Genomic DNA, 14,310 nt, shown 5'->3' with positions numbered 1-14,310 from the left:
GTCTTTGACACTTCATGTGCACCAATATGCAGACTGCATATAGCTAGTTTGAAAACTTAGAGATTTGGATTTGATTTCTTGTGTTTTTTGAAGTCCTTGGGGTCTAATTAGTAGGAAAAGATCAAAACTTGAGCCAAAAGTTTGTATTTGAAAAAGTTGTCTATAGGCCATATTTGCCTCTATGGCCAATATGCATTAAAAATGTAAAAAATTATTTTCTGTACTATGGCAGATATTTGAGTTCTGTTTTTTCTGACATGTCCAGATAGTCCATGTGAATAATGGTGCAAAATTTCAGCATTGTAGCTTTGTAAGTTTTGACACAAAAAATTTATTTGTCTTTGAACACTTCATGTGCACCAATATGCAGACTGCATATAGCTAGTTTGAAAACTTAGAGATTTGGATTTGATTTCTTGTGTTTTTTGAAGTCCTTGGGGTCTAATTAGTAGGAAAAGATCAAAACTTGAGCCAAAAGTTTGTATTTGAAAAAGTTGTCTATAGGCCATATTTGCCTCTATGGCCAATATGCATTAAAAATGTAAAAAATTATTTTCTGTACTATGGCAGATATTTGAGTTCTGTTTTTTCTGACATGTCCAGATAGTCCATGTGAATATTGGTGCAAAATTTCAGCATTGTAGCTTTGTAAGTTTTGACGCAAAAAATTTATTTGTCTTTGAACACTTCATGTGCACCAATATGCAGACTGCATATAGCAAGTTTGAAAACTTAGAAATTTGGATTTGATTTCTTGTGTTTTTTGAAGTCCTTGGGGTCTAATTAGTAGGAAAAGATCAAAACTTGAGCCAAAAGTTTGTATTTGAAAAAGTTGTCTATAGGCCATATTTGCCTCTATGGCCAATATGCATTAAAAATGTAAAAAATTATTTTCTGTACTATGGCAGATATTTGAGTTCTGTTTTTTCTGACATGTCCAGATAGTCCATGTGGATATTGGTGCAAATTTTCAGCATTGTAGCTTTGTAAGTTTTGACGCAAAAAATTTATTTGTCTTTGAACACTTCATGTGCACCAATATGCAGACTGCATATAGCTAGTTTGAAAACTTAGAGATTTGGATTTGATTTCTTGTGTTTTTTGAAGTCCTTGGGGTCTAATTATTTGCCTCTATGGCCAATATGTATTAAAAATGTGAAAAATTATTTTCTGTTCTATGGCAGATATTTGAGTTCTGTTTTTTCTGACATGTCCAGATAGTCCATGTGAATATATAATTTCAGCATGGTAGCTTTGTAAGATTTGACGCAAAAAATTTATTTGTCTTTGAGCACTTCATATGCACCAATATACAGAACTGCATATAGCTAGTTTGAAAACTTAGAGATTTTGATTTGATTTCTTGTGTTTTTTGAAGTCCTTGGGGTCTAATTAGTAGGAAAAGATCAAAACTTGAGCCAAAAGTTTGTATTTGAAAAAGTTTTCTATAGGCCATATTTGCCTCTATGGCCAATATGCATTAAAAATGTAAAAAAAAATTGACGCCCATATTTTTTTAGTTGAGTTATGTCTAGATCGTTAATGTGGATGTTCCCTGAAAACTTTGGAGAGTAGCTATCATAGTTTGGAATTCTATTTTCTCTTTTTTCAAGGTTCCCCTATAGTTTTAACTTAAAGTAATTGTTTTTTTAGTTTGATTTTAACTTTTAAATTTTTAATAAAAATGCGTATATTGCTTTTTCAGAGCCTAGAAAGAAACAACACGTTTCGGACTATGTAGGGTTAAAAGAAGGTTTACTGAATAGTAATCAAGACAATAGATTTTAATCCTAACAATGATTGTAACTGAAATTCACTCCTAACTAGTGACTACTCGCTCAGTCAGTTTGCTTCGTTTATAGCAACCGGTAAGTTGACTTTTTGAAATTCTATAAAAATTGATATCAATTTCAATAAATGACCCCCAACCCCTTTCCCCCACCCGATTTGCCATAAAAAAAAGAATATTTATATTACATGTAAGACTCATAGGAAAAGTGCATTGCCAATTTTCGTTCGGATACGGGACTAAAGACAAAGTTTGTTTTTGAAATGAAATTAAATGAATGGAGTTTTACGTGTTACTTTTCCTGCACCATGTGGGCAAATCGGTGACTTTGGTTCTATTTCTCAAATCACTATTTTGCATTTTATAAATATAAAGGAAAGTAAGCCACAACCCATCCCCCATGCCTTATTTGGGGTTATCCTAATAACAATCACAATTTGATATTGTGTGTTATTTTAAGAATGTTTTGCTTATACCGTTTAGTTAGAAATTAATGTAATGCACTAATAAACTTCTTTATCTCTTGTATTTTCTTCATGATAATTCCCTAAATGTATATATGAATAGTTTAACTGTTTGTCGAAACGAACCATTCAATTTTAACCAGTGTCATATTTATGTAAAAATACAATCACAATGACATAAACTTGCGTAGAACAGTGGGTATTTTCAAAGAGATGCGTAACCATTCAATATATTATTATGTTACACATCTTCGCCACTATCTTTCTACTGAACACATCGATAACATTTTAATTTTGATGGTTTTTTCTTTTTGTTTCAGGTCAGGGTGCTCAATAGCCGTTTTTACTATTGAGTTCATACACTATGGCTGGGATACCATTCCCAATGGAGGTTAGTATATCATAGATGCACATTATATAATACTTCACAATAAAACAGAAAATCAAAACTAATGGTTAATATCCTCCTCAGACCCAGGGACATTTATGTACATACACCAATGGGCCCAATTATGACAAATGTAAAACAAAAGGTTTATATTTATTTTCTTTTATTACTATGGTGTTTTTTTTATATTTCAGGGTTTCAAGTATAGTAGCTCGTCTTCAGCTACGGACAACATGGTTAGATATGGTGTGCAACCTAGGTTTTCGGAGGTAGTTCGCAAGGAGCAAATTTTTCGCGTTTTCGGGTTGGGCTCGCGTGCAGTTTAGTTGTGGCAGCCTGTGGGCTACCTTGCTAGGGCCACCTAGGTTGTACTCAGTTAAACCACCATATCAGGTCCACCCAGCCTCTCTTGAAACAAATGGAGGTAAGTCAAGTATCATTTTCATTTCATAATAGTCAGAAACTTGTTGTAATTCTACCTTAGTCGATTTAGAAAAGGTGTGCGAGTTTACTTTATGTATAACCTTTGATTCAGTAGTTTAATATCATAATTATTTTGCAATAAATCCCACTTTTCCAGTCAATTTGAGCAGTAAAAGTCGGGTCTATATGGTATAACTATTCAAATCTAGTATACAGAATGACTTCAGCACAATTTTAAAACGAATCTGACTGGTTGAGAATTATTGATGGGAATACTAAAGGATCAAGGGTTAGATAAGTGTAGCTCGTTCACCTTTATTTAATCAAGCTGAGCCTGATCGGTTGGCATAATCAGAAAAATTAAACTTGTGGGAGGAATTTTCCCTCGAATGCTGGGGTTCAGGATAATGTTTTGCTATTTAAAACATAGGCAATAGTTCTTGATTGGTTTAAGATGAAAAAGTAACTTAAAAATGGCAAAGTTGAAACATCCTGATTTTCTATTTTTTCTGGCTCGGCTCTGTCAAAACTATGTAGAAATCAACCAGTTTCAGACTAATACCTAATAACAAAAACCTGCTCACTATTCAACAATACGATCGTGATTTTGAGAGGTCTTTGAATGAGTGAAGTAACACACTGAAATAGATAAACAAAATATATAAATGTAGACTGTCAATATCGATTGAAAAACCTCTGGTGTCAATGATCTTAACGTGCACCCCTAAGTCGTCCAACCTATTTTAGGGTGGAAATCATTATATCAAACAAACAAATATACAATATATATTTTGTGATGAAATAAATATAGTATGAAATATTTGATTCTAGGTGTATACAGATAGAGCTTCATTATATAGGAATAAAGTGCTTATGGTGTGGCATGGAAGCTCCTCGTGTAAGTTTCAAGTTATCATATTTTACCATTCTGTTAATGCCTGTTCTGGCATATGCATAAAGTTGTAAGATCTTCAGTCTTGGTGGCTCATTGTGTTACAGACTTTGTGTCTGGACATGGAAAAAGGAAAGTCCTTTAATTCATTTTAGTTTCAAATTGACTGACAAACATATTATTTTGATAATAAGAGATGGAACGCTTACTCTCTCCCTCTCTCTGTTAACACTATGTCAATCTTTTGAAGCTAATGACGGTTGTGATTTCTAATTAAGAATAGTTACTTTGTATAAGTCATCGTTCCCATTAACATGCATCTTCTTTGGAATACCACAGAAATAAACGTTAGCTATAATCTTATATGGACTTAAGTTGCCACACCAAGTTGCAAAGTGACATCATGGTGATAATTCTGTTAGTGTAAAGGGGAATATGAAATTGATCTTTGTCACCCTGTCTGTCTGTCTACTAATCAGTTCACACTCGTTGTACAGTTGTTGCTTATAATTTAATGCCAATCAAATGCTGATTTTTAGAGCTGAAATAGTTACTGATTTTTATACGCCCACATGGAAATGTGGACGTATATTGCCGTTGCCCCTGCCCGTCGGCCGGTGAACACAATAGAGAATACAGTTTTCAACTGATTTTAATGAAATTTGGTGTGATCATTTATATTGATGAGATCTTGGACATTTTCGAATTTGATATTTCGATGAACGGTCTTTCAGTTATTGCCCTTGACTTAGGAAAACGCGTCTAAATTTGTTTGTGAACACATTAGAGACTACAGTTTTCAATTGATTTTAATGAAACGTGGTGTGATCATGTATATTGATGCGATAATTTGATGCAATTTATTATTGATATTGATTTTAAAAAATTTGGTTGAATTTCTCTCCATAAATGACTGGCAGTAAATATATATATCATTGAATTCAAACTATTAGAATTTCTTAAATATGAGAAAATTCATACTTTAGTCATTAAAGCCTGTTTTATCATTTGTGACAGCTGCCAGTTGGCGTATGTTACCTTGCCTGGCAAACTATCTTTTAAGTTATCAGACGGCACCCTGTCATAGATATCGAACAAAAACATTAATTGTCCTTGTTCTTCGAATCATTAAGGGGATCCGAACAGAAACAGGGCCTCGTTTTGTTGAAACATTGCTTGTGAAATGTACTGCTGTGTTGGCGACTGATTGTATGTTTTTGTTCGTTACTATTTTAGTTTAATTCATTTCAGGTTAGAAAGGGTAAATCGTCTGGTAATTTACCTACCCACTAATAGCACTGCCACAATAGGAGTGTTCTGGGGTCATGGCCTGTGTGACTCTACAGATCCTCCTATTCACAGATGAAAAACAGATGAAGCGGTGCGCGCGCCAACAGATGAAGAGGAACAGATGAAGAACAGATGAAGAGGAACAGATGAAGAAGTAGGGCGATTCCTCCGCCGAATTTTGGTAAGTTGATCTTGAAATTTTTGAGACTGGCTGTAGCTCATTTAATTTGAGTCTTGGAATCTTAACTTCATTTGCTTTCCATCTAACAAATGATACTAAATGATACTTAATGTAATTCAAATTCAAATTTGAATTGGAATGGATGATTTTTTCACCAATTTTGATAAGTTGATCTTACAGATGAAAAAGTAGCCGTGATTCCTTAAACCGTTATTTAGTAAGACCTCAAGTTTCAAACATTTGAAAACAGACTACTTCATTCATTAGAGTGCTGGAATCTTGAATTCATTGGTTTTCCGTGAAACAAATTATGGCATATGGTTCTATTATAAAATGATAAAAAAATGCTGATGATTTTTAAGAATTGATTCGAGTCAACCTGTCTGTAAATATGAATATACATTGAGGTTTGACCAATACCGAGTTGTTACTCTTGTAAAAAAGATCAAGTATTTTTGTATATTCTTATTGATGTATCACACCATAAAAGGAAGTAAATACTGTTTGATGACGTCAATAATCGTCAAATATGCTTATATTGCATCGTGCAATTCAATGCTTTCAGTGCCTCCAATACACATACGTTCTTTTTAGAAAACCTCTTTACGTTGCTTATAGATCAAGACCACTCTTTGCATCTGATTTTCACAAATCGTCTACAGGGTAGAATTGATTTTTGCTGACTATATAGAGGTGGCGATTGCTGCATGCGATGCAGGTCTTGCTTACTCTTTTTATACGCCCACACGTAAGTATGGGCGTATATTGCGGTTGCTCCTGTCGGTCCGTCCGTAAGTCCGTCGGTCCGTCCGTCCGTCCGTCGGTCTACCGTCCGTTCACATTTACTTCGAGCTCACTCTACCGGCTACAATTCTCTTAAAGATTCTTTTGATCTTTTGTATGTGTGCCAATATCATTATGAAGATGTGCACTATTGAATTTGGTGAAGATCCAATGATTTTCTTCAGAGATATCGCATAAAACTCTGATTTCGCGTTGGTGCGTCCATTCACATTTACCTCGTGCTCACTCTACAGGCAACAATTCTCAATAGATTCTTTTGATCTTCTGTATGCGTGTCAATATCATTATGAAGATGTGTACTATTGAATTTGGTGATGATCCAATGATTTTCTTCAGAGATATCGCAAAAAACTCTGATATCGCGTTTGTTTGTTTGTTTTTTCACTTTTTTGGCTTGTGCTCACTCTACAGCCTACAATTCTTAATGGAATCTTTTGATATTTTATATGTGTGTCAATATCATTATGAAGGTGTGCACTATTGAATTTGGTGAGGATCCGATGATTTTCTTGAGAGATATAGCATAAAACTCTGATATCGCGTTTTTTTTTCACTTTTTTCGCTCGTGCTCACTCTACAGTTCACATTTAGCTCCTTATCAAGCTGCTGGTGGGCGTATTCCTTTGTGAGACTTGCCGCAAGCCTAGGTTTCAAATGCTGCCTTTGAATTCAAAGCAGTTAAAAATTATGTTTTCATTATGACATTTTTACCTTTTGGCGTAGTTACCTGCTACCTGCAGTGGCTCAGTGAAAACTTGCTAACCTGAAATCCAGGGTTTCATCGAGGCATACATAGAGATAATAACTGCAAAATTTTCATTAAAGGGGAATGGGGGGAGGTTCTTGATTCCTTGGACATATTTGAACTTATAAGACCTAAAAGCAAGTCGTTACAATGAATGTATCCGGCTTGGCTGAAACTATCCCTTCAACCCGAATTATCCTCATTTAGTCAGTTATTTACCCATATTCTGAGAGGCTGGCACAGTCACTGCAGCCACAAGTTGGTTAAGCTGCTATAGGCCTGATTGACTTTTGTTTACTATGACTGCTTCATGCACACTTACATTATAAAGTATGTAGCTAATGAGATGGAATTTTAGGAATATTTGTATGCTGAAGTAAATCATGCATTCTTTAAAAAAAAATATTCATCCGTTCATTCTCAAATATATGCACAAGGTCTTTTTTAAGGTCAATTCAGAGTGTTTGGATTTTTACACCCACCGGTTTCAAATGTCAACAGTTACTAGGTAGGTAGGTAGATGACAAGTTAACGTTCGCTTCCAGCGGATGCTGATATCGCAAACTAGGTAGTTGTTGGTAGTCGTAGTAGTTGGTAGTTGGATTTCAACAGTGACTAACAGCGGCAGCTAATTATAGCAGAATACAGGTTAAGAGATGAATTAACTGTAATCTGAAGCATTGTGATTTGACTGTAAGGGAGATAATTACTCTTTTGCTTAGGAGGCTCATTCAGTCTTTTCTTATTTAAAAAATAATACCTTTTCTTGGAATTTACTGTTTTATATGTCTATCCACAGGTAAATTATCGCTTTTATTTATCTTAAATCTATATCCATGTCCATGCTCAAAGTAGGAATAAGTGTTGGCAGTTTTTGTACCTGGTATGTGAAAAGGCAGTAAAACTATCATGTGGAGAATTTGGCCTTTTCGTATGACGTGAAGGTTATTTTCTCGTGAATATGAATGAGTAGAGGGGGTCAATCTGGATACAATGCCCTGCAAATTTCAGCTTTCTGTGGCATGTATTTGAAATTGAATGTTTCATTGGTATAAATGAGCAAAATTTAGGTAATATACAGTCAAGTAACCTAATTTCGTGGTAACCTATTTTTCGTGGATTTCCGGAAATGATTAATAATTTACATGTGCAACCTCGCGTGACCTCCTCATTTGCTTGTTTTGATAAACATGGATTTTCTGTACAATATCAGCTAGTAGAATGAATTCAGTAGTTTCAAGCAAAGTAAAATGTATTAATGTATACTTTGACAAATACAAAATGGCGGATTTCACTTATTACCAAACGTCACCATTTTTTATCGGCCAAATTTCCTTATAATCCCAAGCGGTAATCGGATCAAGTGTCGCCTACTAAAACGTAGTCCAACAAATGAAGTCAAGTGATCAACTAGTGGATTCCGTGTCAGCAGAAAATTTCTATGGAACACAAAGTGGATCATATTCTTATGTTGTTTCAGTGACTTTTAGCAATAAATCACTCTACATGTATCTTATTTTGGTTCTTTGAAGGAATTGTCACTAGTTGTAATGAATTGATATTAAAGATAGATACTGAGGAAGTTAATTATACCACCCGGTATCCATACAACGTGTTTTTCTAGACTTATTTATAGATCAAACATTGTACAAGAAAATAGGTGACGCATTCTGCCGCCGTTGCCGAGTTGGTTGCGCATGAAATATGGGTCAAAGTGAAGGATTCATAAAGAAAATCGAAATAAACCAATTTTAATTATTTTTTAGAATATCTGAGGAAACATCTAAGACATAAAAAAAAAATTTGTTTTTTTAACTTAGACGAAATTTGGTGTTGAATCCTTATATCCACGAAAATAGGTTACACCACTGTAGTTATGTAGCATATTTCAGCTTTTCAAGCTACCATTTAATAGATTTAAAGTTTATTTTGATTTGATGCAATTTCAATTTTTAACTACTTGACGTGGATGACGAGATATTTCGCACATAACAAGATGACAAGATATCTTGCAAAAACACCTTATGCTTGTGTTCTGCAATTGGTCTTGAGTTGTTTCATACTCCAGGAACATCCTTTTGTTTCGTTTACGAGCCAAAAAGAATTTGCAGATGTGAGTCAGTTGTCTCCCTTTCCATCATGGCGTCCGTTTGGATGAAAATGAGATAAGAAATAGGTTTGAAGACTCTATATCATTGTCAGAATAAAAGGGTGAATCAAGTGAAGGCAGCAATGATGCATCCGATCAAAGTGATCAAAAATATGAATCAATTTTCAAAGTTGCTATTAAGTGCAAATTCCTTAGTTGCTGACAGCTCTAGAATCTAATGAAGAAATCTATAGTAGGCCTAATAATCCGCTTGAATGGAAATTGGAGAAAGTCCACAATATTAGCCCAAAGGTATTTGATTTTGCAGGCCTGCATTGTTTTAGGCCTAAGTTAGATAATTTGAATAAAGACAGCTCGGCTCCTGGATATTTTAAATGAGTTTAATTATGTGAAGTGCTTTGACAGATTGTTGGAGAAACTGCATGTTTGCACATGCAACATACTTACACATCAGAATAACCCAGGACAAAATGTTGCTTGATGATGACTTGTATAGAGGTGGCTATTGCTACTTGCGAAGCAGGTCTTGCTTACTCTTTTTCAAATGCTGCCTTTGAATTCAAAGCAATTAAAAATTATGTTTCATTCTTGATTTCTGATTTCACTGTAAAATTGTAACCTTGTTAGGCGTAGTTACCTGCTACCTGTGGTGATTCAGTAAATATTTGCTAACCTGGTTTCATCGAGGCATAAGTAGAGATAATACCTGCAAATAAAGGGGAAAAAGGGGGAGGTTCTTGATTCTTTGGACAGATTGGAAGACCTAAGAGCAAGTTGTTCCGATGAATGTGTCCGACTTGGCTGAAACCAGCCTTTTAGCACAGTAGCAGCGCAAGTGGGGAAAAGGCGGATATCCCCTTATCCCTTCAACCCGAATTGTCCTGATTTAGTCAGTCTAAGCCCGATTTGTAATATTCATCCGTTCATTCTCAAATTTATGCACAAGGTCTTTTTTAAGGTCAATTCGGAGAGTTTGGATTTTTACACCCACCGGTTTCAATTGTCAACAGTGACGGTGGCAGCTAATTATAACAGAATACGGTTTAGAGATGAATTAACTGTAATCTGAAGCATTGTGATTTGATTGTAAGGGGGATAATTACTCTTTTGCACATTCAGTCTTTTCTGATTTAAAAAATTATACCTTTTCTTGGAATATACTGTTTTATTTATCTCTCCACAGGTAAATTATCGCTTTTATTTATCTTAAATCTATATCAGAATGTTCACTTACTTTCCATGCCCATGCCCAAAATAGGAATAAGTGTTCTTGTTATGTGAAAATGCTGTCAGATTATCATGTGGAGAATTGGCCTTTTGTTTTCAAATGTCAACAGTGACTAGGTAGGTAGGTAGATGACAAGTTAACGTTCGCTTCCAGCGGATCCTGATATCGCAAACTAGGTATTTGTTCGTAGTCGTAGTAGTTGGTAGTTGGATTTCAACAGTGACTAACAGCGGCAGCTAATTATAGCAGAATACAGGTTAAGAGATGAATTAACTGTAATCTGAAGCATTGTGAGTTGACTGTAAGGGAGATAATTACTCTTTTGCTTAGGAGGCTCATTCAGTCTTTTCTGATTTAAGAAATTATACCTTTTCTTGGAATATACTGTTTTATTTATCTCTCCACAGGTAAATTATCGCTTTTATTTATCTTAAATCTATATCAGAATGTTCACTTACTTTCCATGCCCATGCCCAAAATAGGAATAAGTGCTCTTGTTATGTGAAAACGCTGTCAAATTATCATGTGGAGAATTGGCCTTTTCTTATTGCGTGAAGGTTATTTCCCTCATGAATATGAATGAGTAGAGAGAGTCAATCTGGATATAATGCCGTGCAAATTTCAGCTTTCTGTGGCATACATTTTAAATTGAATGTCTCTACGATCTCATTGATATAAATGAGCAAAATGTAGGCGATATAGTTATGCGTGTTAGTCAGTGTGAATATTCAATGCATATTTCAGCTTTTCAAGCTACCATTTAAGAGATTTAAAGTTTATTTTGATTTGATGCAATTTTTCAACATTTGGCCCTCTCTATGGCCTAGTCTACTTAAAATTTTCGTTTTTAACTACTTGACGTGGATGACAAGATATTTCGCACAAGATATCTTGCAAAAGCACCTTGTGTTCTGCAATTGGTCTTGAGTTGTTTCATACTGCAGAACATCCTTTTGTTTTATTATAAGATCCCTCGACAGTTGGAAATCGAAAAAGAGCAGGCTAATGCTGCTGTCCTGGCAAAATTTCCCTCATGGCACCCTGCATGGCGTTGCCCGTCTTCATTAGCCCACAAGGTGTAGAAGAGTAGGACGTAAAACTCCATTCATTTCATTTCATTTGTAAAGGCAATAGAGACAACAGTTTTTATACGCCCACATGAATATGTGGTCGTATATTGTCGCGTCGGTCCGTCTGTCAACATTTTGTTGTGAGCACTATAGAGACTACAGTTTTCATCTGATTTTTATCAAACTTGTTGTGATGCTTTAGATTGATAAGATCTCGGACAAGATCGAATTTGACATATTTTCGATGAAAGGTTTTTGAGATATTGCCCTTGACTTTGTAAAAATGCATCAAAATTTGTTAAAAATAGTTCGTGAGCAGGATTGAAGCTACAGTTTTCAACCGATTCTGATGAAACTTGGTGTGATCATTGGAATTGATAAGATCTCGGACAAGTTTTAACCTGACACTTTTTCAATAAATGGTTTTTGGGTTATTGCCCTTGACTTAGTAAAAACGCGTCAAAATGTGTTCGTGAGCACAATAGAAGCTACAGTTTTCAACCGAATCTGATCAAACTTGGTATGATCATTGGAATTGATAAGATCTCGGACAAGTTCTAACTTGACGCATTTTCGATGAATGGTTTTTGAGTTAGTGCCCTTGACTTTGTAAAAACGCTTCAAAATTTGTTTGTGAACACAATAGTGACTACAGTTTTCTACTGATTTTAAAGAAATTTGGTGTGATCATTTATATTGATGAGATCAAGTTTGAATTTGACTTTCTTTCGATGAACAGTTTTTGAGTTATTGCCCTTGTCTTATGAAAAACGCGTCAAAATTTGGTTGTGAACACAATAGAGAGTACAGTTTTCATCCGAATTAAATGAAATTTGGTATTATCATTTATAATAAAAAGATCTTCTTAGTCAAGATTGAATTTGACAATATTTCGATCAACGGAATTGGACTTAATAAAAATGCATCAAAATTTGTTGGTGATAGAGGTGACAGTTTATGTCAGAATTTTACTAAATAATGTGTGTTTGTTTAAATCAACAATATCTTGCACTTGGTTTAATTTGACACAGATGAGTGACCGCCCTTGATATACTGAAAATGTATCAGGAAAGTGGGCGTATCTTGCTAGGCAACCACTTGTTTACGATCCTAAAAGAATTTGCAGATGTTAGAAACAGAGTCAGTTGTTTCCCTTTCCATGATCTCGTCAGATTGATTGAAAATTAGTTAAGAAATAGGTTTGAAGGCTTGTACCAAAACTTGAATTGTGTTAAATCGTAAAAACAAACCAAGAGACAAATGAAAAACTAAGAAGGGGTGAAATAACATTTCAATCATTAAATAACATGCTTTTAGCTTGTTTGAAAGGACAGAAATGTTGGATGCTGCAAAAACAGATTAGATAACCAATTTACCAATTTTGAAACCTTTTATTGTGTTACAATAGTGACATTGGTGATATAGACCAGTTAAATGCAAAATGCAAATCTTTTCATAAGCATGTGAAATGGTATGAGAAATTGTTTGACTACTTGCTGGATCTAACAAGTATAAATTCATTTTTGCTGTCCAAAGCTTGGCGTGGGAAATCATCACTTCAATTTAAACAATCTCTTGATTCTCAAGTTATTGTTGACATGGTAGACTTTACTCTCTTTACCCAGTCCACCACACTTGCTGGGACGACTTTCCTATCCTACGTAGCTGCTACAGAGAAGAAGAAATACTGGTTCCCTACAAAGATATGTGAACCCTGTGCAAAAAGTAGTCTTAAGATCTAAGTCCCAAAAAGTTTACCAAAAACTAAATTTCATATTCAAAATGAACTATGAATTAGCTGTGGTTGTTAAAAATTATTGCTGTTTTGATTGGATGTTTTGTTTTCTACTGTTTGTGCCATACTTTTTTGGTAATATTGGTGTTAAATGGTGATAGTCTCATGAAAGCACTGGCCAAGGTCACAAAGTAAAGATTTATGATAAAACAAGGAGCAAGTTAAAGGTTAAGATAATTAGATATGTTAACTAAGGATTTCTTTGTAATACCATGTAGTATCATTTCTTTAGTTGAATTTTGTTGGAATTATTGATATTATTGCTGATTATCTATTCATATTTGTAATTTACATTAAAATAACACAATAATAAAATGTCAAAATAGTGCTGAAGATTGCATAACATGAGTAATGTTACATGATCCTTGTTCTGGAAACTTGGTGTGAGTGTTTGTAATCACCTTAGGATGAACTCTATTGAAAATCAGAAATCAAAAAATAATTAGTACCAGTATGAGTTGTTGCCCTTGTTCTTGAAAACTTGTTTTATTTTTAGCTCGTAATCACTGACAGAATTTGACAAAACTTTATGTGAGAGTTTATCACCCAAAGATGAATTCAATTGAAAATCGACAAAATCGAAATATATTTAGATTAGAGTTATAGCCCTTGTTTGAAAACACGTTCAATTTTTAAACCGTAAACACTCTAGAAGGCACAATTGTTGACAGATTTTGATAAAACTTGGTGTACGGTGTGTTTGTCATCATCCAAGGCTGAACCCAATTGAACATAAGAAACATCTAAAAATACTTAGTATGATTTCTTTGTCTAGTTTTGTCCAGGTTAAAACTGTAATTTCATTGTAAAATATAAGAATCATAACTTGGAAATTAATTGTGTATAATTAAATACCTTGGATAAAAGAAAAAGATAAAAAAAAAACTGGCCGGTTAAAACCGTAATTTCCGTTTATATTACCATAAATGCTGTGACCTCATCACCAAAAAATTAGGCATAGTAATTTTTATACGCCCACATGAAATGGGGGGCGTATATTGCCGTCACCCCTGTCCTTCGGTCCGTCCACAATTGCTCGTAAACACTCTACAAGACACAATTCTTGACGGATTTTGACAAAACTTGGTATGAGTGTTCAAAATCACCCAAGGATGAACGTTATGAAAATCA

At 34.5% G+C, this 14,310-nt stretch overlaps 1 protein-coding gene across 1 annotated transcript in view; it reads left to right on the top strand.

Annotated features, from left to right (window-relative positions):
- Positions 1 to 2,617: 2,617 nt before the first annotated feature.
- LOTGIDRAFT_239536 (hypothetical protein) overlaps positions 2,618 to 14,310 on the top strand; it is a gene marked incomplete at its 5' end in the record, with an annotated part of 17,786 nt that continues 6,093 nt past the window's right edge. The window contains 3 exons of the mRNA XM_009056976.1: positions 2,618 to 2,644; positions 2,836 to 2,910; positions 3,896 to 3,962. Coding sequence (XP_009055224.1) covers positions 2,618 to 2,644; positions 2,836 to 2,910; positions 3,896 to 3,962 — 169 coding nt within the window. The remainder of the gene's footprint in view (positions 2,645 to 2,835; positions 2,911 to 3,895; positions 3,963 to 14,310) is intronic.

Source organism: Lottia gigantea (assembly GCF_000327385.1).
Source record: "Lottia gigantea unplaced genomic scaffold LOTGIsca_295, whole genome shotgun sequence".
Lineage (NCBI taxonomy): Eukaryota > Metazoa > Mollusca > Gastropoda > Lottiidae > Lottia > Lottia gigantea.
Note: the sequence above shows the minus strand (reverse complement) of the source record. Positions and strands in the feature narration are given on the sequence as shown.